Below are 27,337 nucleotides of genomic sequence, written 5' to 3'. Positions count from 1 at the left end.
ACTGCCATCTACTGAATCACAAATAAAACCTGCCAGATGGACTAAAGATTGGAGGTAATGATTACAGATTAAACATGGACCAGACAGGGTCCCAGTTGTCCCATTTTACCAGTGAAGGGCCTGACAAAATGTGGGAAGGGTTCCTATACAAATACTGCTTCAGAATTGTTAAATAGATTTTTCATAGCCGTGACATTTTGACATGCCTTTACCAGTAAAATCATAGTGAAGAAGTGCAAAACAGCTCAGAATGACTTAGCAGTCAAACTACCTACTGTGATCCCTCCACAGGTTTGTATAATTTTCATTTTGCTTTCAAAAAAGCCTTTGTCTTTTCCAACATACTCCATGTCTGTGACAAACCTTATTCCCATTCCTCTCATCCTGCTCTGAATCCCTGAACAATCTGAAGCTGGTTGATACTTGTTAGTCACCCACCAACAGGTTTGCTAATGTAATATTTTACATTACATTGCAATAATATAATAATGTGATAATATAATATAATCATGCAATATAATATTCTCTTTTTCATTGCTCTGAAAGAATTTATGAGCGAAGGCTAAAGTTTGTCCTACTCCAAAGTTATGTCTTTCAAAGCTGACTTCTCTCTTGCACTGTCCCCTTCAGCTCTAACATGTGTCATCAGAATAAGTTGGTGTAGCTAGATAGACGTCCATGTTATAGTCACTCTTAAAAGATGTCACATTATAATCTTACAATCATGATGTTCATTTCACTGACCTTTTTGCTTTTCAGAACAGCTGAAGTTTTCATTCATTCAGGCTACTATTAAAAAACATTCACATATATACTGGAATCATGGTAATACGTCAGCATCTCTTAGAAGTATCAAAAGATGAAGAAATAGAAATCCAGAGAGCTCAATAAACTCTGTAAACCATGTCTGAAATGACAAAAAATGTACCACTGCAGTAGATTGTAACCTTGAAAGAAGGATGAGTCAAGAACATAAATAAACATAAAAAATCATTCCAATTCTAAAAATGGTTTAAATAGATAAAAAATTTCCATGATATTACTGAAACATTTATATTTGATGGTTTTGTCTTTCACATTCTTCCTTCCTTTTAGTGCTATGAATTAGAAGGAAAGAAACAAAGATGAGAAAAAAGAAACAAAGATGAGAATAAAAGAAATGAAGAAAGCATAAAGCAGAAGATTAAACTGTATTCTTCTTTAGTTTAGCCTTACACAAAACCCATCAAATTAAAAAAGGATGAAAACTTTGTTAAAGTTTCCTGAAAAAGAGAAGTTATTTTTGGTTCAAAAAATGTTGGCCAGCCAAATGGAATGAATGTAAAATCATGAACCCCGTGTCTTTCACTGATACATTAAAAGGAGACTCTTGGCATTAGAAGCTCCAGAATATAACTAATTTAACTTATATGTTGTTGTCCTTCATCTATTTCATTTTCTTTTCTTTGTTTTAAAAATGGCTCTTCATCTGTATTCCTATTGGTAGAAAAGCATATGCACACAGTTGCACTTTCACTTTCTTAAAAAGAAATTTACTTATTTTAATTGAAGTGCTGGTAAATCTGGAATATATTTTAAATAAATTTAGCTATAAGAAAGAAAAAAAGCTAATGAGAAATTCACCAAGCATGAAAATTAACTGTGGTATGTTAATTGAGGTTGAATTTCAAATGGAATATGGACTCTCATAGAGCTTCAATTACAAAGATGGTACATTCAGTTTAGCATAATAATAGTGTTCATTCTACCACAATCTGAAAATTTTATTGAACTCAAAAGTCAAGAATTGTCAAGAAATACGGGCATCACACCACATGGTGTCTACCGAGTATGCGTGTTTCCCAAACACTGGTCAGAGTAGTGTACTGTGTCACTGAGAGAGGGTTCATGAATAACTTTTGATTGAAATCATTCTTTTATAAATATGCTCAAATTTAGAACAAATTTGTGTCAAGGTTCCTTCTACCAGCAGTTGTTTTCCAGGACTGGATTGACAGTTTGACTGAGTCCATAATTTTCACAGTTTGAGTTTCATGATTTGTCATGCAATGGTGATTGGCGCAGTGTATTGGGAAAGTCCAGGATTCTCTAAATGCCCCAAACTTCATACTACGATTTGGCATGCATATTTTGATCAATTGGTCAGTGTTCAAGTCAGAAATCATTCTTTTCACTCACAGGCAGGAAAATATTCCTGATCAACAGTAAAAGGATAAAGTCCTGATTTTGAGGTTTATGTTATTGTCTTTGTGCCACTAGCATTTTTTCTTGTTTCTTCATACATACATACATAACTTATTGTATTGATAATGCAGGCAAAGCAAGCAAATATTTAGATCTTGAGTGAAAATTCCTTCTCGCATGCTTTCTGGGCTATAATCTCTGCTATTATTAAATCAAAGAGCTGCTAAGCACCCCCATATCCACTGAGTTAACTAAGACAAAAGGGTGGTTGGCACCTGGCAGGGCTGGGGATCTAAATGGTTTATAAAAGCTCAGTAGCACCTCTTCTAATTCAGCATAACTTGTTCTGAATATGATTTTATGTGTAAAAAGGATTTACCAGACTCGTAATAAAGATAAAACAGTGGACTATGATGAAGATTGGCAAGAAAAGTAAGGAGGAAGAGCACAGCATAATGGAAAAGAAAATAGAGAAACTGAAATGCATAAACAACTGAGAAGAGCAGAGAGAGAAAAATAAACCTAGTTTCTTGTGAAAATCTCTCCTTCTAGAGCTCCCTTTTGCCAATTACAACATATTAATACAGTACTCCCAAATCTTCCTTCTAGAAAAACCCTCTTTGAAAGTTTTTCCTAGAAACTTAGTGATAGTTGAAAATTCAACATTTTCTGGCGAGTGATTTGGTTACCAACGTTACAACTGTTGTTTTGTCCTTCTTTGTTACTCTGCCCAGTTCTGTGCACATCTTTATTTTTCTTCTGGCAGCTTATCTCCTCTAGTTTAGGTTCTTTTTAGTTTATGGACCAAGAAATCCTGCATCATCTTCTGAAGTGGGGTGCAGAGCAATAGCTGAGACTCCCAATTTACTCTTCTGACATGGTTTTTTCCTCTTACCCAGAAGCCCACAGGAGTAAACTATAGTGCAAAGGGGAGAGTAAGCAGCGGGAAGAAGAAAAGTCAGTGAAATAAATAGCTTACAAACAAGTGCAACTCAAAGGTGAAATGAGTCTGTGGGTAGCTGTTGCTCAATTAATGGAAGAAATGAAGGTAAAACATCAGCACTAAGACAGCTAGCTGTCACAGACTCAGAGCCTAGGTAAGCCAGTTTTTCCCAGACAGAATGTCACATCTCTTGTGCATTTTATAGAATGCATATCTTTTTATCTCACACTCTGTGTGAGCAACCTGGCCAGTGCAAGGAGGGCTGTTTCTTTAGGAGATAGACCTGTGCTTCTGTGCCCCAAAGACAACACTGGAAGAATGCTGCTGGAGCTGTGGGGTAGGCAAGGGATGGCAAATGCCAACACTCCGTTTTTTTGGTATTTTTTTCCATCTGAGTTATTGTTTAGCATCCTGTTTAGCTCATCAGGGAGTGCTCCATTCTGGACTGAAAACTTGCTAAGAGTCACAGGTTCAAGTAGCTGCTGAAAGCGTTTTTCTTTCTTTCATCTCTGCTTTGCTTACTGAATATTAATGCGACTCTGACTTTCTGTCACCATTAGAAGTCCCAAGTCATATGCTGGCTGCAAACCTGTTTCAGGAATTTTGCCTCATTTCTACTCTGACAGTTACCCGTGCCTGTTTATTCAATATATCGCCTTACCCTTTTTGCGAGGATGGGTTAAGTGCCCTCCTTTTCCATTATACAGACGTAGCACGCTACTCCTCTTCCATAATTAAATACCCGCAAAGGAAGTAGACGGGTGCAATGATGGATGTGTCAGAGCACAAAGGAGCGACGGTGGCGTGGGCACCTCAGCTAGGCGGCCGGTACCAGAGGGAGCGTCCTCCTAGGGAGCAGCCTGAGGGAGGGGGGACGCATAAGCACTGCGGTTTGGCAGAAGTGACTGTGCAGTCATTATTCAGATGAGATGTCTCCAGCCAAACAGAGTGCTAGAAACTACATATCTGTGAAATAAGTATACAGTCATGGGTCATTAATTCTACAGTATCTCTGTTCTCTATCTGATGGGGGAAATAACATAAGACTGAAATTTTTAAGAATGTTTGTGGTCAGAGGAAGGTTAGATTTTGTATTTGCCAGATCATTTTTTTGTTTGTTTTCCATATGAAAAATTGTGTAGAATATTCCTGGCTCAGTGACTGCTCAAGCAGAGCTCATATGTTCTCTTTGTGGTCAAATGATATCATGCATGTATGCTTTTTCTGGGTTATTCTGAGAGAGAATGGGACAACAGAGCTGGTCCTCTTCCTGCAGGTTAATCAGGATATTACTGACCATGTCTTTTCTTCAAGTACTACCTCTGCCAACAAAGCTGTTCCTAGGGCTATACCAAAACATAGATGTCCATGCCTTTCCCTTAACTAAGGAACTTCTAGAGACAGCCCTAGCTTTTCTGGGTGAAACCATTTTCTTTTCCTTTTTTAGATATGTCTAAACATGGGTGGAGTCTTGTCCATTACAATCTCACTTTCAAGTACTGCACAGCCAAATGCATGTTTTGGAGGATTAAAATTTTCATCCAAACCACTTGGCAAGAGACAGAGAGATGTCTTGTAATGACTCTATGACTTCAGACCCACAGTGTGGATACCATACTGTATCATCCTAATTTATTGGCGCTTGCTCCCTTGTGATAATTTAGACTTCATTAGTTAGTGCAAATATGGGAAAAAATTGAGCTACAGCTCAATGCTTGGGATTTAAAGTTTCTGTCTGTTCCATCCTAAGAAAATAAACAGATGAAACCCCTTAAATTGCCCCTGCTACACAAGTTTGCACTAAGCTTCCAGTTCTTACGGGGACTTTTTTAGCTATTACAAAACACCCATTTCTCTTTGGGATAATGAGTTACACAAACATATCCAACTCCCTTGTCTCTCCTGTCCCTCAGAGGAAGGAAAGCTCTTTCAGTTCTAGATGCAGGGCAGTATTGCTAAAGAATTTTGGTGTGGTAAAAGCTCCCTAAAGCCTCTCATCAGTATGCCAACGAAACACCAACCTTCACATTATTATTTATCCAAAATAAAAATCAGTGTGATCATTTTTAATGTCTCCTGCAGCACTGAACTGGAACTTCCTTTACCATCCATTCCTGTCAATCACTGTGGCAAAGCTTTGCCTGAAAGCAGAACTGATTCTACTCAGCATGGAAGCTGAAAAACTCAGCTACAAGGCATTTAGTGTTAATATGCTACCAGAAATGACATTAAGACAGTGAAAAGTTCTGACAAACAAAAGTAAACAAATTTAAAGCTGTGATGAAAATATGTTCATACACATATTTACAGTGATGTAATGGACCAGCTATAGTATGACTTTCTAGAAATACGGGGAAAGCTGTTTTGCCTTTAAAGGTTCAGCATTACGCACTGATGCTTTAAAGCAAAGCCCTCAAAAAAAAATAATTTTTTTTCTGAAAGTCTTGGTTCAGCCAAGACTTGCAGCCTGTCAGATCCCCATTGACTCCATAACATGCATATTTTTAAAAACAAGATTATGAGGATAAAGGATTGGGTATCTAAGCCTAAAGACAGTCATAAGTAGGTCTTCAGCCCTGTTTCTTTGTTGCTGTGCTCAATGCACACCACTCTCTCTCAGTCCAACGTGCTGAGCAATTATTTCCACCCAGCGTTAGTTACACCTTGAATCCTGCCCTCCGGTAAGACGAGCACAGCCCAGACCAGAGGTTTTCTTCTGCAGCCCTGTCTCTTGCTTTCTTTATGGAAGAAGTTACAGAAAACCCTGCCCTACAAGAAAAGGGGCAGAAAAGGAAACAAGGAACTGGCAGAAAGGAGATGCTCCATCCCCGTCTGTCCCCACAGCGCAGCATTTGCTGCCAGGGGATTGCTGTGCCCTGCTGCAGAGGGGAGTTGCCTCAGGGGAGCGGGGCCAGGGCCGTGGAGGTGCACAAGACGCATTGCCCCAGTGGGAGCATGGCTGCACCCCCCTCCCAAATGAAGAACGTGCCTCTGCAACCCAAATGGACCTTGCTTCCTCAGGTACATTGGAGCAGTGTTTTCAGACTGTACAGACAGAAAAGTTTCTTTTTCTTTCTCTCTTTTTCTTTCTTTCTTTTTTTTTCTCTTTGCTTTCTTCCTTTTTTCTTTTTCTTTTTTCTTCTCTTCCTTCCTTCCTTTTTTCTTTCTTTCTTTCTCACTCTTGCTCACTTGTGTCTTTCTCCATTTCTCTTCCTTCCCTTCCCTTCCCTTCCTCCTTCCTTTCCTTCCTCCTTCTTTCCTTCTTTCTCTTTTTTTCCCTCCATCTCTCTCTTTTGTCTTTTTCTCTCTTTCTTTCTTTTCTTTCCCTTATTTCCATGTGACCCCCTTTCACCAGGAAAGAAGTTGCCTCACTGTATGCAAAAAGATTCTTTAATGGTGCTGCTAAAATGTTCAGACACACAGTTTGCAAGCTAGAATCTGAAGCAGATCTTCCCCTAGGAGTTCAAAGAAGGAACTGAGTGCCCAAAACTTTGTGGAGATCCCTCAAGTTCACTTCTCTTCTTGATCACCACCCTTCAGATCTACCACAAGGTATTCAACTAATAAAAGTGTGGCCATTTTTATGCTTAACTTTTATGCAGAAAAAATAAAAATAAATAAAATTCTTTTCTGGATCATATTTTGTGCAATACACCAAATTTGAGCCTGAAGCAAATTTTTACAGCTGAGTTATGAAGCTTTAAAGGCAGAAGTCATAATGGAAATGATGACCAGGTCATTATTCTGCTAATAATAAAGTATTTCAACCATCTAAAATAATACTGTGGCATAACATAGAACACCAAACTGCCTCAGCAGACAGAAAGACTGAGTGAACAGAAGTCTGTACAACTATATCATCACACTCAATTGCACACTCCAGGGTAAATATTTGAAACGATATGAAGGGGACTCAGCCACATGATGCCCAGTGACACTAATGGGACCCCACACAGCTAACCCCCTCCCTGTACAGCTACTCCCAGATTTCTGATATGATAATTAAGTTACTCGATATGAAGGTGTGTGAACTCTGTTGCACCAATTCATACCTACACTGTTACCTCAGGCCAGAAGCCAGGTACCATCAACACAAGTAGGTTTAGATTCACGATACACAGTTCTTGTACCACTGCACCTTATTGAGATTAGAACATGTTAAAAATATTTATCTAGTTAACCAAGCAATGATGTTCTGGAGCTGTAACTGTAATCAGCCCTATTCATGGCAAATGAGTTCAGTATCATGAATGGTGTTGATTAGTCATAGCTTATAAGGCTTTTTAAACAATCAGATCACACAGTAGTTCATGCCCATTTTATAATTATTTAAGAGAGCAGTAAATGGAATTTTCACCAAAAATCAAGTAAATAATGCCTGCAATTTTTTTAAAAAAATTCTATGTAGCTAACCCTCTGCCAACTTTTCCATCGAGAACCTCCTATTGAGTTTTACCAGGCATGGATCTTGCTCACATTCCACAGACTTAAAAAGATATCTTTAACTTTGATCTTACTTTGTGTTATCTTCTGTGATTTATTGAGGGTATCACACTTTTGCAGAACAGACATAATCCTATATTTTAATACTCCCAAATCATTTTATTTTAAACCACCTTTTTAAATGTCATTAAATTCTATTTTAGCTCCATAACAGTGAATAGGCTATAAAAATCTTCCTGTATTAATACAGAAAGGCCTTAATCCTAGAAGGTAAAGGCAACATAAATAGTCTTCAAGTATTCATTAAGAATGAAATAATTTTGTTTCCCTAATCACTAAATAAAAAAGGGTCAAAATGTAATGGTTAAAACCATCACCAGTAATCCACAAGAGCTCAAGTTCAGCTGAAATGAGGTAGAGGATTTGTCTATTGAGACTGCTTTATTATCCATGCTGGATGACTAAAACAAGTGAGGAAGTCATCCATAGTATAACTGACCTAATGGTTTAAAACCATTTGGGAGGGGTATATTTTTCTTGAACTGTGCAATAACTCTGTTGGTCCCAGTAGCTCAGATCTCAGGGAGATCCCATACTAAAACAGTCAGACAACACATGAACTGAAGGGACGACAACCCCAGGGGATTTCTAGGCTGCGGAAAGCTGGACCTAGGCAAGACCAAAAAAAGCCAGGGAGCAAAGAACAGTAGAGAAGTTATGTGCTTGTTCTGCTGGCATAACCTGATGAGGTTAATACAAAACATTCATTAATCTTTGCAGGTATACCTGACAAGATTTATACCAGCAAGTATAAATCTGAGGGACTCTGAACAAGCTTAGCAGCAAGAGATTACTTGTCATTTAGCTACATATCCAACTCAAAAGGATTATTTTAATACTGATATCAATACTACTTTGTTTGCCCAGGCTGAGTGTTTGCCCTACTGTGACTGCAACTGAAGAGTATATCCTATTCCCTAATGCCAGTACCATGCCTTGCTTCTGTTTAATGAAAACCATCATGGTAAATGCTTGCTGTAAACATAATTTGAGGTACTGTTATGAAGGCTTGAGGGGAGAAGAGGAGGACTTATGTGTGTTGCTTGGATCCAAAAGGGGATCTGCTTGATCAGAATTACTCTTCCAGTAAATGTTTTTCCATCAGTTTTTATGTAATGAATATCGGTAATTACTGAGATTGATCTACACAGCTATGGTAGTGCTATCCAGTTATCAAACTTGTAACAGCGATACAGGGACTACTCTGTAGAGTGAAAGAGAGAAAATGCGAGCTTTCCGCCCACAGCAAAAAAAATGAAAGCAATATTTGCTGTGCACTATAGAAACTTATAATGCTCAGCACTCTTTAGATGACACATAAATAATAAATTAAAAAATCACAGTGACATATAGTGACAATATCAGTAATAGAATGCAACCAACCTAGAAAAAGACATCAAAGCCAGAAAAAAAAATCAAAATAATGAAAAAACAGAACATCAGAATATTTGTGAAATAAAGGTGTAATAAATATCTGGGTAGCACCTATTTATATCTGTATATCTTTATATCTTTATAGCTATAATAAATATCTGTTTAGCACCTATTTAGTACTGAACACTATTTTTGAAAATATTAAGAATGATTAAGGGAAGATTTTTTTTTGGAGTTGGCTGTGCTCTTGTGAGTGCAACTTCCCACTGCAGACACTGTGTCAATGTGTTTTGCAGATATGCTTCTTACAGGTTGTGACCTTTTTTGAAAAACAGCTTAAATTCTCTGTTAAAGACTATAACAAGTGTCAGTAGTTCTGTAAATAGTACGGAACTTCTATTTTTTAGAGATTCCACACCCCACAACCAAGAATAATGAAAACAGAATGTCCATACAATACTTAAATATATTAACAAATATTTTGTTTTCCTACTGTCATGATATTCAAAGTCAGCTTGTGTTAAAGTGCTGTGACTATTTTTCAAACACTTGTACTGAAAATTCACAGGGAAATCATCTATGTTTTAGTTTAGACAAAGCATTAATTTTTAGATTCAAGTAAAGGTCAACCACCATAGCCAAATGCAGCTGTAATGAAAACATGTTCTGCTGAAGAGTGAAATATTTCTTTCAGTATTCCGCATCAAATGCCTCTTTACATTAGCTATATTAAAACTGTGACAAAAAAGTGCCCACTAATTCTTCAACTGTCAGGTATGATAAAGAATGAGAGAGATGTGAATTACAGGGCTGAGACTGGAAAACAGCACCAAGAAGAAAATAAAACTTGAAAAGTCTGAAATATAATTAATGTTGTGGTGCTTTAAAAAGTAGCAGGGGCTACACTGATATAGATAACATACAGAGAGATATTCAAGAGGTTTACAGAATTTATAGATTTTACCCTATGAATTTTAGAACAAAAGAGTACAATATTATGACTGGTTTGGTCATAGTGAAGAACAAGGAGAGCTTTTCCTTAAAATACCATAGTTTTTGCATAGTCCTTGGAGCAGAAGTATAGAGTCTGCTTTAATCTACACATACCTTTGATGACCTCTTTATGAACTGCTCTCATATAGTGAGTTTCATGCTAAAGTGAGAACTTGGCCCAGATTATTTCTGAATGTGATTCAAATTGAACAACATTAAGACCTCATTTTCTGGATCTTAATGAAAATATACTCTAAGACACCATTAAAAATATTTAAAAAATTATGCTGTGCATCTCACAGCTCTATGTATTATTGATAAAATTGTATCTTATAATTGCCATGTTCACATTAACTTTTAATAAAGCTGTACTTAAAATTTCTAGGAATAAAGCTTTTATCTTAAAATTTGGACTCTAACCAAACAGATTTTAAAAGCTAGCCATCACAGTGCTTTTCATCAGAAATATAACTACTGTACTTCTACATATTTGCTGTTAGAACTATCTCCTTCTTTGTTGTCCTTTTGCATTACTATAGAGTATAGTTCTGTTCAGTTTTAAGGGTAGCTTGAAAGGTGATGATACTGATCCAAGCAGGCATTCACATCATTAGAGTTTGGAAGTTTTAAGCAGAATTGGATATTGAATGAAAACCATGCTTAAAGGCCTCCAACCAAGATCAAGATTTTGATCATATTTGCATTTTTATAAGGCCAGAAGGGTTTGGTTGAAATTGTAGACTTATGCCAGCATTTTTAAACTTCAGTGTCTAAATAAATCCACAGCTCAACAGAAAAACAGAATTCTTTCTCAGTTTGTTTTTATTCCCTATCAGAGCCAAAAATTTTCAAAATTTTTCCATAGACAGGATTACAAAAATAAAGCTAATAATTTATAGAATGTTGAAACCTTTCAGGTCAGCCATGTTTACATTTTGCTGTGTTAACATATAATGACAAAAAAGAATTGATAAATTGAGAAATCAAGAAATTCAAAATGAGCCATTTTGGCATTTTCCAAGAGAAGATTGCCTGAGAAGAAGTACAGCTCCATGAAACTTTTAACTCTACGTAAACTAATGTTTCTGTTGTCTTTTTTATAATAATAATTCTTATTATTCTAAGAGGAATGAAGGCAATGTGAGTGATCCAGGAAAAAAATTAGGCCTTCTTTAAAGGAACTACCCGAGATGCCCGAGCAGAAATATTCTGCAGTGCAAGATGGAAAGTTATCTCAATGCAAAAAAACCAAAAACAAAACCAAAAAAAATACTATGTATCTTAACACTATAATCTCTTTTTAAGGAAGGAATTCATCTAGCCTAAGTTTAGGCATCAGCAGTGCAGATAACAGTATCTGCGCTCGTCATCCCGGGCTCCTTGCATAGTCTGTCACCGAAGAGAAATAAGCCTTGTTAGAGCATGATTTATCTGACCTATTTTAGATATGTATCTAAGGATAAAATGAATCACATCAAAAAAGTGGCATTTCCTCTCCCATATGAGGAGCTAGTACATGGTCCTAGCTCAGGTATAGACAGCTACATTAGGGCCAGATGCCTCTCATCCGTGGGGTTTCCATCACAGCAGTAACAAAACCCAGGGAGATACCACAGTTCTACCTGTAAAGCATTCACATCATCCTGCTATTTAGAAGAAGAGAAAGGTATATGTCATCCATGTATCTATATGCCCAGTTGTTGCCTAAACACAGCAGCTGGAATGAATAATCCTTTTAGACAAGTTTGCCTTCTCTCTCAGTTTTTCTTTCTCCTGAAGGACAAGGTAAGATGTAACTTCTAATTTAATTAAATGTGACACATGTTGCTATAAGCTACATACTTGCAAGTACAGTATTTATGCCAAGTATGAGCAATACTAGAGTAATTATGGTTTATGTTTTACACAGGGCATGTCACTCAGTAGACAAGTTTCCTGAAAAGACTGAGAGAAAGAAATGCCAAAAAAAGAAAAGGAAATTATGAGCCAGAGGGTTTAAAGCTCCCAGCAGAATAAAGTGTAACTGGAAAGTCTCTTAATGACAGAGGAGCAAGATATGATGATGATCATCATCATCAAAAACAAGAGGTTAGAGTTTAAGGTCAGACTGCCAAACCAGGCAATGTCCTCAGGTTGCTGAGAGGCAATCACTCCAAGACTTGCCAGGAGAGGTACTTTTCCCAAAAATCTGCTCTGGAGCCTTTGGGGGATAACTCCCTTTTAATGATCCAAGCCGTATATGAGAAGAAACGTCAGTAGGTGGGTACAGAGGGGTAATGTTTACTGTGAGGGGTGTACATCTGTATACATATGGTGGACTCCATCTTAAAAATCATGTTACAGATTTCATGGTCCGGTGTATAACATCACTGGCAAAAGCCATGGGAGGGATCATGACAGGCAAAGAAATACATTACGATATTTTTGTACTAGATACAATTTGCAAAAACACTTAAATGCAAAGTATCTATATTTGTTGCCTCAGAATGGGTATTCAGTTTAGAGTGGTTGATTTAACGTTCTATAAACTCTACTGTGATTACAATTATATTGGCATTAAAGTATCATGTCACTGTAAGATATTTTAATGCCAATATAGTCATTATATACTATTGTAAATGTTCTTCCTCTTTTTGTGTGTGATTCAGCTATCCAGATAGCAACTCTACTATATTGAAATATTTGGGGGGGGGCTTGTAATTCTGCAATTACACTGATACTTAAAACTACACAACTATCATGTGAAGGGGCTGCAGTCTATCTGAATGTAGCAAAGGGTGTTCCGAGGGCTAAATCTGAGCCTTCTAAATAATTTAGACATATTTGAAAATTATTTTTTACTTTCACTCTTAGGGCCTTGTGTGGAAAAGGTGCATGCTCAGGACACTGAACCACTCATGCACACACACAGAAAAGAATGAAAGCAATAAATAACACACTATAAAATAAATCAAAGCTGTGGGCTAAGAAAATTGCAGGAGGAGCTGAGTTGCCTCAGTTAACTGCATAAAACTAACATGCATGAAAACTAACATAAAACTAACTATTTTCTCATCCTGCTCTTGAGTTCATGTATGACAGTTAGTGCCTATAAACATGCTAATTGCTTATCATTACAGCGGTGTCAGAGGATTATTCCAGGCACAGCTGAGCCTTCCTTGGGCCTGGAGATGATCTGCTCCTCATTAGCATCCTAGTTTCTGTGATCCTGCGGTAACTCAAACTTCTTCTCGGATGCCGTGTCAATACTGCTCCTGTGGCCCTCCTGCCCCTCTGTACCTCATAAAATTGACTTTCTGGTTACAGGGTATTTTATTCTCCCCAGCTTCTTCTATAATCTTATAGAGATGTCCTCTTTCTGTCTTTGGGGCCATGCCCCTCTGTGTTTTTTTTTTCCTTTTCAGCTTTACTTTTGGAGGATGCACTTTCTCCCTTCTCCTCAAATGCTGATTTCCACTTCCTCACATTTTTTCTCTAAGCTATCATGGACATTCAGATGGTTTCAGTTACCACCTTTCCAAACATATTAAGATGCCTCTGGTTCAGATTCATGTTAGGGTCAAATGTTTAACTTAGGATCCATCCCCCATAGATGAGTTATTATAGGAATGAAGTTCATTAGTTGCTGTCTATCCATTTAATCATCTGAACCGTGAAACCAAGTTCACCAGTGTAGGCTATCTCAAACCATTGGTATTCTGCTTCCCTTGCCATTTCTCCAGACCACTAAGATAACTGCTCAGTTTTCTCTCTCTAGCTTTAGATTGAGGTTTGGATGGAAAATCCTGACTTAAGTATTAACCTTAACACCTTGCTCTGAAAATGACTGAGTTACTCAATCATTTTAGGCTGTTTCAGAAGCAGAGGTCAGAAGCCACTGCCAGGGGAAAAGTTATGCCTTGCGCTCTCAGGAGTTTCCTGACAAGCCCAGCTGTCAAAAGAGTTGCTACTGAGGACTAGGATTTCACTGGTACTTTATGCCAATTACTCCGGGACCAAATAGGAATGATTCTGGATTTATCATGTATAATCACGACAAACAGCCCTTTTTCCACATCTGCCATAGTTCTTGTTAATCAAGTATAAAGCAGGCAAACAGCACATACAGTGTGCTGCCCATTACTCCATGCTGGGTCCTGGAGTCTCCAGCTCTGTCAGAAAGACAGGAGTTATGGGAAGTGTACTAGAGGTAACTTTAAAATCATTTCCAATTTTTAATCTCTGCATTGTGAGTTCTGACAGATCTCTCATATTTATGTAAAATGACTTACCTATGAAAAAGTTTCACTGTGATATGAATGACAATCTCTCTTTACCACAATCATATAGTTTACCAAGAGCATTACTTCTAATTTTCTATAAATTTCACCACAGCATCAGCTCCATGAACAACTAGAATTCAACAAATTGTCACATTTGTGGTTTTACAAGTGCTGAGACAATGGCATCCATATTTCCCTCTCTGTGCTGGAAATAACTTCTATGAGATATTTCAGGTTTGCATTTGTTCTGTTTTTACTGGCAACATCTCACTGGGAGCTCATAAAACTTCTTGGGATCAACAAATACATTCATGCCTTTCTCTTCCACATAGTTGTTTTCAATTGACAAATTTCCAGCACATAATAGGCATTCTTATTAATTCCTAAAAGCATGACCTTGCATACCGAATTATTTTATTTCATACCATTTCTATTACTTCAGTCCTCAAGGTCACCCGTGCCTCTTGCATACTGACGATTGCTCACAACTTTTGTGACTGGTGCACTTCATTAGCAGACTCCTGCCTTTGTGCCAAGTACTTTAATGAAAATATTAAATAAAATTGTCCCAAAATTGATGCTTGAGGAGCTCCACTGGTAGTCTCAGAATATCATTAAGCCTTACATTTTAATACTAATTATATTGTATTATTTACATTATAGCAGCAATGCTAGGCTCAACCTTCCTGTAGCACTATGCATATCTACATAATAAGAAGCAGTCCTTGTCCAGAGGAGCCAACAACCTAAACTGACAAGACAGGTGGAGACAGACTGGAAGCAGTGTTCAGAGTCTAGTACCAGATAAGAAGCACATGGTCACTCAAGGAATTCAACACAACCCTGCTGGCTCCAATTCTGGTATCTTTGTTGTAAAGCCACTTTTTTTCTCTTCAGTATTAGTCCCTCTATTAATTGGAAGACACTGTTACACATACACAATTTTTGAAGTTATTGCTAGAACTACGCTTTCTCAAACAACAGGGTAGATGCTGCTTATATTTCAGAGGATGTTTTAATCGAAGACGTTAAAAATCCTTAACTGAACATGATGCAGAGGGATCTGCATTATCTACTAAAGGCAATGGGCTGTACCTTTGATACTTCTCCGTTGACAGGGCACTGGCATGCAGCACACATTCAATATCAGACAAGTGAGCGGCAGTGTGTGTGTAGTGGGGAGGGGAAGCAGGGGAGCCACGTGCACTGGTTTCAACCGCAAGCACCAGGCTCAGACCAGTAAGCTCACGTTGCTGTTAATGGGAAAAGATAGGCTTCTCCAGAGGGCAGTGCAAAACAGCTGCATCTTGGTCTCCAAGGCACCTGCTGGACTACAAAGCAGGGCCCACCTTCATGCCAGTGTAGAGCAGGTAAACATCTTGCTTACTGGTTTTGCTGCCATTGTTTTTAATCATCTTTGGCACAGAGTCCTGGACTCTCAGATGGCTCGAGCACACAGGTGTGGCTTTCATGTTTTACTTATCCTGTCACTGGGCTAAAAAAGGCTTCAGACATTCCTTTTTTGAAAAAGCCTATCTTCATATGTTTCCATCATTTTTCGTGGTCCTGAAATTTGACAGGCCGTAGTCAAGATGTCATGATGGCAGCTGTAATAGTGAAGCTTATCTGAGAATTCAACATTCTTTGAAATTTAGATCTCTGATATTTGGAGATTAAGAAAAAAAAGTGAATTCCTGCTATGACTTATTCAACTACAGGATGATCTAAGGTCAGTAGAAAATTGAAATTTTCTAGCAATTGTTAAGCAAATTGATAGTGCTACTTTGCTTTGCTATTCAATCAATTATAAGGTCTCAAAAAGTATCAAGAGTTTTCCTCTTGATATTCTTCGCAAATCTGATGATTGTTGTTAAACAAAACTTCCCTGGATCTGTTGTACAAGATTCCTAGCCACTTAATAGAAACCTTTTTCAACCTTACTTTCAGAATTTCTGGATTTTTTAACCATTTTTCTCAAACATAAATAGGTAAGATAACAATAATAAGCATCAGTGAAGAACTGTTTGTTTTTGATTGGTGAAGTATTACAACTAGCAAATATTTAAGGAAAGTATCCTTTTTTTCTCTCAGTTTTACTTTGATTCTTTCTACAAATCTACAGCCACATTTGAATTAATTTCTTTAAAATTTGATGAATTTATTGAATCATTCCATCTGTTAGGAACTTAATAAATATATCACTGATAACTTATTAATAAAGCACTTCTAAGTAGCTGGACTAACATCTTCCATAGCTTGCCCTCAGCAAGCAGAGTAAAGGGACTGAATTTAGTACGTAAGTGGTTTCCTGGCACTTGGAAGCTACACTTCCACAGTGCGAGCAAGAAGTCAAAATGTAGTGACAGTGTGCATGCACCCAAGAAAGCAAGCCAATGAGCAGTGAGCAGGAAAAAAAAAAAGATCCACAGAAAATCTAATTTTTGTTTTCCTTTTTTGTAATATAGATTTATTACACTTCAGTGGTCTGGTTAACTAACTAACTAAAAGCTCTCCAAAAGCTATTGAGAAATCATCTTGCCTACGATCACAAAGCAAAAGTGACAGAAGTAGTGCTACTACTTATGGCTTATATAGAAATGTTCATATCCAGAGTGCTTGACAGACATTAAATTAATCCCACTGTATCTTAATTGTAACTGTCACAGGGCTTCAGAAGGTTCTGAGGCGTATCTGCCGCAAAAGTTAAGTGTCTGTAGCACCTATCCACAACAGGAAATTCTCAGCTAAGCTTCAATTTGTCATTTTAGTTAGTGAGAATATTCTTTCAGGGACATTTTGCTACATTTTAAAACCTGACTCATAAATATCCTGGTTTGTATCTTGTTGGCACAGCCTTAAGCTCAGCTCTATAAAAATGAATGTAGCTGAAGCTTCTCATTTGAAAGTTTCACAATGATTACCATGATGGTCAAAAATGACAATTATTTCCATAGGAAATATCACCAGTCATTTGTTTTTCTAAAGCTTTCATACACAGCAAACTAGGAACACAACAATATTTACTCAGTCTTTTTTCAGCAAAAGCAAAAACAATTATTTTTAAAGCACATTTTTTTTTTCAAAAAGCCCACCTTTTTTTCGACTCTGCATCTTTGTTCCAGGACATGTAACACTTCTGACAAACTCCTTTCCAAACACTCGGGCATTCAATCAGCTCTTCGCAGATCAGAAAGCAATGCCAGGGGGACCAAATACTTGGCAGATGGACATCCTGATTTCTTTCATGCTCTGAGAGCAATATTCTGGAAACAACAGCTTCTTCACTCACCCCCCCTCCCCCCACCCCTTATATCTAGCTTCATGTTATTGCCCTACCTAACTTCTTCTTTGGAGCATATTGGACATATGTCAGCAGAAGCAGAGCAGAGCGTGTGGATGTGTTTGTAAGAAAGAACTGTATGAGGTGCTGTACAAGTTCAAAAGGAAAAAAAAAGATCCTTCCTATTTCCAGAATGTCAGTAGATTGAACTGTGAACCCCCCTCTATATTTATAGGCCTATTTATTAATGTGGAATGAAGGAAAACATTATAAGACTTCAGAAACTGAACATTGCCACTGTGATAGTCTCTCTTTGTGGTTTTGATAAATTTTTGGAATCACTCTGAGAATGTAAGTTTTAGCTTGTATTCTGCATAGTTGAAAAAAAACCCCTATCTCACAAGAATGTGACGAGGATGCCTATATGAAAGGCTGTAACGGTGAAAACAGCTACCTAATACATAGGCAGGATAGCGTGTTTAGTAGTGCGGGCTTTGGATTTACTGCTTGCCTCTGTTGATCAGCCAAAAGGAGTTCTCAGTGATTAGGTTCCCAGTGCGGATGTGTTTTTTGGTATCCTAACGCTGTGCAGAGCTTTAGAGAACAAATTAAAATTTGTTTGAAAAGAATAATTTGAATAATATTCATTAAAAAAGGAGTGGAGGTGCTCAACAAACAGAAAAGGTTCTAACAAACTAGGCAATCTTCATCTTCTACACTCCAAGAAACAGGTTCTATAGGAAAAGAGGTAAGATGCAAGTAAAAAGAACATCATATTGCAAGCATAGAAGGGCAGAAAATTTTAGGTTGAAGGGCAAATTTCTTCCTCACTTCATCTTGACATTCATTTCACTCAGGCTTTGTGCACATAAAGCTGCTGATGGTAAAGTCCTTTTGGAGCATTCAACATACAGTATCAGCAGCATAATGATACCTATGTGCCTCCCAGGTGGACCCCTACAACCAAGGTCAGCTCAAGAAACAGAGAAGATATATACATAAAGTCATTTGGCACTCAGCATTGTTCACATCTGTCTAAGATTCTGTTTCCTTTATGGACTCCATTATCATCTTGCATTAAGTAATACAAAATCATTTCAGGTGCTGGTACCTGAGAAATAGTTAAAGCCTTCAGCATTACAGTGGCTTCAGTGTCTGAATTTTAGGCTGTCTGAACCACCTGATACTGCCACCTTTGCAGCATCTGTCTTTGCATCTGTCAATGATGGCTGTAGAAACAAGTATTTTGTTTCCATTTTCATTCTTATTAGTGAGGTGCGTGATTAGTAGGGTACAGACCTGGCACTCTACTGAGGTGATTGTAACGGCACCTACTTCTCAGCTCAATTTTTTTCAGGCATTTGGTAGGTAAAGGCAACTCTGCCTTGCTCTGTACACACTCAGCAAGACTACAATTTCTTTTGCAACTGTCTGATTTAGGAATATAATGGAATCTTTGATTCAATTATAATTAACATTGCAGATATAAAGGTTTTTGGCCATTATTTTCATGCTATTTAAATGTTTTATGAATATCCCATTAGTTACCATTTGCTGAAAGAGTTGGGTTTTTTTTTTTTGCTTTGTTTTTCTTTTTTCCTTCTATGCATCGAAGCCCATAAGGGCCTCTTTGCTGTTATCCCTTGCTGCTGACTTTGAACCGTACCTATGCATTAAGACTGATGGGAAGCCACAGAAGAAAAGTCAATACTAAGTAGATTTATTCTACATTTCCTGAGGTTGGTCTTGCTAAAAATATCTTAGACCTGAAAAAAATTCAATAAACACAATTTTTACCATTATGGCTTTGATTGTCATGCTCCAAAAATCTGAAAAGCAATTGGCTCCACTTTATGCCAGATAGAGAGACTAGAGCTGAGTAGGTTCCATCCTCATTATCTCATGTGACAAGGATGCTGAATGCCATGGTGAATTAAAACCTCACTTTCCTCTTCTGGCAGCTGAAAATGAGCCCATTTAATGTATATTTAACAAGGAGATAGAGCAAAACAAGCATGCAGCGAGGATTTCACTCTTCTTCTAGTGTTTATCGCATTGTGATGGCTATTGTTTTCCAGTTTATAAGGAGGTAATTCACTCCCAAGGCAGTTCAATTGAACAGGATTTTTGCCATTATGTTCAATGAGATCTGGAGTCCTTAATTCCTTGACTTCTTTTCTCCTTATACACCTTTTATTCCCCTTCTCCAGCAAGCCATCCTGCTTTAAGGGTTTCACAGAGACTGGATTCTAGTTTCACCAATTCCTTTTCCTTTTTCTGAATAGCATGGAATTTTTTTCCATCCTCAATATCATGAAAGGGATCCTCATTTGTACGGTGTCATCTCAAATCTTTGTCAGTTTCTGAGATCCACGATTCACATTTCACTGTTACAGACAGTATAACACTGCACTGGCTTTTGTGAAGAATGCATTTATATAGACAAGGAAAAACTCATCATAATATAATGAAGAAAATGTAAAAAGTCAAACCTGAGTAAACAGTTCATACTGAGGTCCACAGTTATTATCCATTTTAAATATTCACCTTGTCATCTTAATTCTGAAATTTTCATTTAGTTCAATACACAACAAAGATACTCAAGCATATGTCCAGTGAGGATGATGTCCATGGCAACACTGGCAGTTACTCATGCATGGGTTATATCTGTAAACTTCAAACACCAATAAACATATTCACCTTTCAGCTGAGACTCTGGAACAGACTCTCAGCTCCTGACCTTCATCTCAGCAAATACAAAAGTGTATACATATGTAAAGCTGCATTTGCAGATACCAGTATCTTCATGCACACACACTAAACAAATAACACTTCTCTTACACATAAGCGTTAGGATTTTCATTCGCAAACAAAGAGTTTTCATCTGCAACCCTTTAGCATAAGCAAAACCAATGTAATTTTCTCCACTTTCAAGAATCTACTTTCATTAATTTGAAAGCTTCACTTAAGCAACAAAATATTTGTCCCTTTTAATAGATGGTTCTGTGGCTGATAGCAAAAGCATCTCAGTAGCTGGGAATACAGAGGCTGAAGGTTAGATTTTGAGAAAAGCATATTGCAGAATACATGCTATTTTAGGCAGATCCTATGTTTTTTTGCAGGAAAATTCTTTCTTCCTTAAGCTTATTCAAGGAAGTTATGGGATACTAAAGTAGAAAATGTGCAACACTTTGTGTGAAGCATCTACTTTAACAACAAATTAACTAGGTAGCTATTCTAACAAATTGTTGCTTCTGAAACACAGGAACTAAGGTGGTAGACAATCCAAATGTATTTTCAGGAGTTAAAGGAAATTATGTTATTTAGGTTTAATTTTCAGTTGCAGCTAACCTTGTTCTATACGATTTTTGCAAATACAGATTATAACATTTTATATTTGCATTACCCTAATGTAAAACCACTTTGTCATTTATGCTTAAAAACAAGTACTCCTTGGAAAATAAATTGAAATTTAATGCTAAAACATGTATCAAGGCGTTATAGTTCTGATTTTTAGATATTTTTGATACTATCCTACTGAAATACTACTTTACTCTGAGTAAAGTTAAATTTAATAGTTCCTAATATAGGATTTCACAGAACACAGTATAAGAAAAATCAAACTTTTCATCCATTATATTAATTCAGCACACAAATATTAAAGGACTTCTCTAGCACAACTTTTGGTGTCTATAGGCATTAACCTGGAGACATACAGCACAATTAAGAACTCTGATGACTATTTTCTTCTATTATGTTGACTTCCCAATCACTGAATAATTTTTTTTTATGTAAAGTAGCAATGAAAAGATGACTGGTTCTACTACATCTGAATGCTGAAGACCAAATCAAGTATGTATCAAAACTGACTAACAGGACCTACAATTTTAAGACTAAGCTGTTGCACTTTTTATCTTCATTACAGTATTTTTGGTAAGACCATAGTGTACTGAGGAACCAGTGTGGATGAAAGAATTCTATGATATACTGTCTTTTCATTTACTCATTTTAAGATATCGTTAATCACGACTGGATATAATCACAAAACAATCCAGAAATGTTCCAAGGGAACACCATCAAACTAATTTATAATAATTGCTAATAAAAAAATTCATTGGTAAGATTTCCCACTTACCATTACTTGAGGTCAGAACTTTAGCTGGGGTCTGATTTGTAGTGAAGCTATGTAGATTTACATCAGCTGGGGATCTGACACTTGGTTTCCAGTATTTCACCACGCCAGTAAAGAATGAAGTGAGTACCAGTTATTTCAGGCATGTGGCACCAGTGTCTTTGGACAAATAAACCTTACAGAGGTCTATACTCTACAGCTTTAACTAGATCCCAGCTTTGTGATTCACCACAACACCTTTGGCAGCAGCCTGCGCTTTTGTGCCAAGGCGCAGACCTCTCAGGGAACACACCTAAAGTTCCACCTCTTTCCCCACACACTGGCACAGTAATGGCTTGAGCCCAAACCATCAGGCCATTCCCAGCGTTCAGAGAGACAATCAGCTATTGAAGCAGTCTGTGCTCATCAAACAAGCCATTCCCACCTCCTCCGACAGCAAGCTGGCAGGCCAGATGGAAGTCTCCTGTGGCACGGTCTAGTCTACAGGCCCTTGCCTGGATTATGTTGACAGCTACAACACATGGCAGTCTGAATTCAGGCATCAGGACTGAAGACAAAAACTCCCTTAAGCATCATATAAAGATAATATATTTAATTTATTCTACTATCTTACCACCTGCTTCAAAGCCACAGTTACAGAAGAAATTATATTTGAGACATAGGCCTGATTAAAGGTGCCAAGGTTCTAGCAATCTTCTGTGGCGAGACACTCGGTGCTGTCTCAATACTCTGCAGCATCTTAGGCGCTAGCTCCAAATGTCTGTTTTAAGATCTTGGGAAACAAGAAGTATGACAATCAAAAAGACAAGGAACAAGAAGGTTCTGTTGAATAAAAGACGGGGGGTTTTTTGCTACACCATTTGCTGTCCCTTTTTTTTAAAAAAAACTGAGATGAAGCCAGAAGGGGAAGGAAGGGCAGGAATGGAGGGTGCAGTAAGAGTAAAGGGTTAAGAAAATGCAGGAAAGGAAAAGGGATCGTTACCTATTCAGTCATGAATCCACAGCAGGATTCTGCAGAAGACCCCAAAATGGCTAGAGCAGAGGAGGCAACAGTAGGCACTTAGAAAACTTGTATTTGTGCAGGCTCATAAGACTCAAAATATTCCTTCCCTTTAACTATTTGAATCTTACTTCCTTTTTAACAAAAGTGTCTCACCTAGGAGGTGAATGCTATTGTTGGTACAGATTTTCTTCATCAGCTCCCTCTGGAAATTAGCAGGCAAATAGAAATTTTAGTTGTCACAGCTCATGAAGCACCCAGAAATCAGATTTTTAAGGTAACCAAAAGTAAAATCAGAAGTGGCCCTAAACAAAAATTTCAGGGAGCACAAGAAACTACACAAGAAAAATAATGTATTTGAGAACATTTTTAATAAATAATGTGGCAAAAATTACTTTTCTGATTATTGGATCTTCAGTATGTAAAATTATGGCTAAAATATGAGGTTTCTTACATGAACATAATGAAAACATTAATCACATGGATTGTTCCTTTAGTACTGCACACCCTTTCTATGTAACCGTTCTTTAAAAATTAGCTAAATGAAAAATTTCAGTCTTCGGTAAACACCAAAACACTTTTTTTTCTTCTTTTTTTTTCCATTGGGGCTAGTCCTGATAGCTGTCCATAAACAAACACACAATTTTCCATTAGCACCAATGACAAAGAAATTTTATAATTACAAAAAAGATCATAAAATCTACAGACAGAGGACATCATTTGGCAAATTCAATGCAACTAATGCCTCTATTTCAGCTTCAATGAAAATCCAATGTTGAGAGAGGCCACAGCAAAATTGAGAATTTTCTGTAAGTCCAGGAAAAGTGAGAAGTATTCTGATTATGGCCCACATTTAGGTTTGTTACTTTACCATCTGTCATCATTCAAATACTCCAAATACAAACATAGAGCATTAACAAAAAGATGAAAAATATCCCAAACAAATGCTTAACATTTTCAATAAGACAAAAAAGGTTAATAGTTACAATGGTTTACAAACAAAGTTTAGTGATTGTGCTTTTAAAACCAAAAAAAAAAAAAAAAAAAAAAGATAAGCAGTGCATTACAAAAAAAATAACCCCCAAGATCAAACAAAACTTCTTTAAGTGGCACTTCTTCTTTAAGGTGAATTGAGACAAGTAGAGGTCTGAGATTTGGGCCAGTAACAGTTAATGATATTATCCAATAATTATTAAAAATGTCCATTGATTTCCTTGCTTATTTTTATAGGCATTATTGAGGCTTAAAATCAGAACAAGTTTCAGATAAACTTCCTCATGCCATGATTAGACAAATAAATAGCATTTATATTGGCTTGCTTCCTGCCTATCCCAAAGGACATTTTTAATAAGAATGTACGTAATGATGAAAATGGAAAGACAAATTAAAGTACCACAGGGGATTTAAAATGAGTACATATTTACAATAAGAGCCACCTCACCCCAAATTGATTCTAGTTGCATCTGTAAAACTGTTGCTTCTGCAAAAGGTTAGCAAAAGACTGGCAAAAAACAAAATACAGTCTGTATTGAAACTGCAAGATACCATTTGCACTAACTGCAGACTACAGGAAAATCGCTATAATAAGAGCGCTCTGCGTGATGTTCACTTTATGCAACTTTTTACCCAATGCTGTATGTAACATTATTGATTGGCTCATTAGTGTACGAGCAGTGTACCGCGCACTGCTTTTTAGGGGCAAAATGTAGGGATTCCAGCTTTTGCAATCCCCTCCTGTTCTAATCCTGAAGCAGCAGCTGGCTTAAGCACCACGAAGAGCAGCTTACCTGCCTTCTTGGGCAGCGAAGGTGATGCACTTAGCATTATGGAAGAGGCAAGGGCCATTCCTAATAAGGAGGGTTTACAAAGAAATAGTAAAATAAAAACTAGCAATCTGATGGCAGAAAGAACAAAAGGAAAAATTGTACACTCTGATTGCACTGAAGATTATTTCTGGCGTCAAATATCATCAGACTTGAGGCATCTTAAGTAATATTTTTTTCTGATTAGATTTTAAAAGCCTGTTACAGTACTTCTCATGTTGTCTTCAGCTTTCTGTTTCCTGTTAAAAAATGAAAATCAATAGCTACATGTTAGATATTATTAAAGTTTGTTTCACATACATTTTAGAGATCTGTTAACTTTAAAGCAGATTAACTTTTCGTAATTATGTTCAACAACATGGCTGCCTGCTGGGCACCCCTTCCAGAAAGAGGATTTAAGTTAAATTAATACCAGAAGGAGGCAAAATGAGAAAGGAAAAAAAAAATTACATGTCTTTCAATATCTAATATAATCTAGAATTATAAACTTTCAAAAAATGTGAAAGAGCAGTGTCAAGGTGTTCTTGGATGCTCTACCTCTTTATTTTCACATTTGGAAGAATCTGGATAATGTAAAGTCCACATTTTAGTATTTTATTTCTGCAAGTTCTGTTCCATAACTTTTAGTATGGAGATAGTTACACTGTATCACATCTTACTTGGCTTTTATGTTTTTGATACATTCTTAAAGTTTCTTTTCTTAGATTAGGCATAATGATAATGGACAGATAAATTTACTAATTTTCCAAAGAAAAGTATTTCTGATTCAAAACTGCTTTTTCTTGGCATCTGTCTAAGAACAGAAAATGGCCTTATTCTGTTTATCTCTAGTATGCAGCTGCAGTTACCTCCAGCTCTTCTTCTTCTTCTTCTCCTTGTTCATACGCTCCCAGTACTTGCATTTCTGCAACATTCCTCCGGGCCATGTTTGCTTGATCTGCTCTCTGTCTACCTCCTGATCCTCTTGATGACATGGAGCTGGAAGAGCTGGGATCTCTAGGATTATTTGATGTTGGAAATGTTGGTCTAGAATATGGCAGGATGTCCTCTGTATAATGAAATACATACACTGTTATGTTTACAAGCTCTGAGATACTGTGATCCTAAAATTTCTGCACACTGTTCATTTGTTTTATTTTTTATGGTCCTCAAGGCATTTAAAGAGATGCCTGACAGGAATAGGAAGTAAAACTGTTTCCATAATAAAATTACAGAAGCTTTACTGAGGAAATATATAATATTCACAATGTAACATTCACCACAGAAAAACTAACTTGTGAATAATGTCCTCTTCATCTTAATTTATGATCCTTGCTCTATGTTCTATGGGAAAATGAAGAAAAAACCTGTTGCAATATATTTTCAACATGACTAAGTGGGAGGAAATACAATACATGCATGATATTTACCAGAATAAGGAGCTCATTGCATCTAAGTATTAGACCCTGTATTTTTCAAACTGAGTTTAATAATGCAGATATTCAAAATTAGTCGGCATGTTTTAAAATATCAGCACCATCCTTTAAGCTAACCTTCCAATAACTTTTCTCTGTAGTAAACCACTCAAACCAATAACAACCTTTTAGTTATGTGCCCATTTAACCAACTTACTACTCGGTCTCCCCTGATTTGGACCTTGGACACCTTGACTGAGAAAGGACTATGCATTTATATGAATCTTTTTTGAAAGCTTTAGTGAACACTAGGCAAATTCCATCAACCATGTTCCACTTATCAATAACCTTACCTACAGCCTTAGAAAAGAGATTATGTTGATCAGGCATGAGTCATATAATACCATGTGAGCTACTCCTTATAACCAGTGCATCACTACTGTACCTTTCTCACTTTTACACAGGACCAGGTACCACTTTGGTATTTTTCTCCTTTACAAATATTAGATAAAAATGGGTCAAGTTCCAGTTCTTTGGTAGAAAATTTAAATACCTGACTTACAGCATTTCAGTTATAAATTATATTGCAATTAGTTAAGATTAGATATAATTAGATTATAAATCTATGGTAAGGACAAGGACAAAGCTCCTTATGGCTCCTGGAGAGTATTTCTTCTCAAGCTTCTTCAAAATTAGCTTTCATACATGATAGGTGCATAAGGAATTTAAAAGAGAGAAAGCGAATCTATGTTTTCCGCAAGCTTCTGTTTCCATTTTGCCCTAATAAGAATCAGCAATGTGACCTGTATTAGCACTGCATAATTTCAGATAAATGGTCACAGTTCAGCAGATCCAACTTCACTCACACCAGCAATGCGTGTGACCTGGAAGACGGCCTCTGCCCTATGATCAACACTCAGTACTTTATTTAACCCAGAACATGCAAAATAACCTTGAAGAAGATGAGTTTTTGCTGGTGTGCCTTCTCGTTTTGGTGCTTTATTTCCTCGCAGTTTCCCGTCGTTTTGCTGTTCCTGTAATTCTCTCCGCTCTCCTGAATTTGTCCGCACATCTGAATGCTGTCTCCCATCCACCCCTTCCCTCCCCTTGTAGCTCGCTCCTTTTCTTTCTGCCGATCTGTCTGTCCTCGGTTCTATAGAAGCAAGTTTTGGCAACATGACAGGCCGCACCTCCAGCTGCGACTTGGACTGGGCAGTTGGTGATTTTATAGCTGGAGGTGGCACAGGAGGAGGTGGCAAGTCTAAAAAAGTTAGAAAAAGAATAACAATTAAAATGACATCATACACTAATAACATTAGGAAATAATATTTGACTGCCATTGAGGAAACAGGTGCCTATTTAATTTCGGCCTCCCCCCCGCCCTTCTCTCCCCGCCTTGAAAAGATTATGTTACTATAACAACTGCTAATGGATATTTTCCCAAACCTC

At 37.2% G+C, this 27,337-nt stretch overlaps 1 protein-coding gene across 7 annotated transcripts in view; it reads right to left on the bottom strand.

The window, feature by feature from the left end:
* Positions 1-23,020: 23,020 nt before the first annotated feature.
* ROBO1 (roundabout guidance receptor 1) overlaps positions 23,021-27,337 on the bottom strand; it is a 739,670-nt gene continuing 735,353 nt past the window's right edge. For all 7 annotated transcript variants that reach the window (XM_064523274.1, XM_026107996.2, XM_064523237.1 and 4 more), the window contains 3 exons: positions 26,841-27,149; positions 25,343-25,542; positions 23,021-24,733 (listed from right to left, as the gene is read on the bottom strand). In XM_064523274.1, coding sequence (XP_064379344.1) covers positions 24,719-24,733; positions 25,343-25,542; positions 26,841-27,149 — 524 coding nt within the window. In that variant the 3' untranslated portion in view covers positions 23,021-24,718. The remainder of the gene's footprint in view (positions 24,734-25,342; positions 25,543-26,840; positions 27,150-27,337) is intronic.

The sequence above is a fragment of the Dromaius novaehollandiae genome, chromosome 1 (genome assembly GCF_036370855.1).
Source record: "Dromaius novaehollandiae isolate bDroNov1 chromosome 1, bDroNov1.hap1, whole genome shotgun sequence".
Lineage (NCBI taxonomy): Eukaryota > Metazoa > Chordata > Aves > Casuariiformes > Dromaiidae > Dromaius > Dromaius novaehollandiae.
The sequence above is the reverse complement of the archived record's forward strand: the minus strand, read 5'-3'. Positions and strand labels throughout refer to the sequence as shown.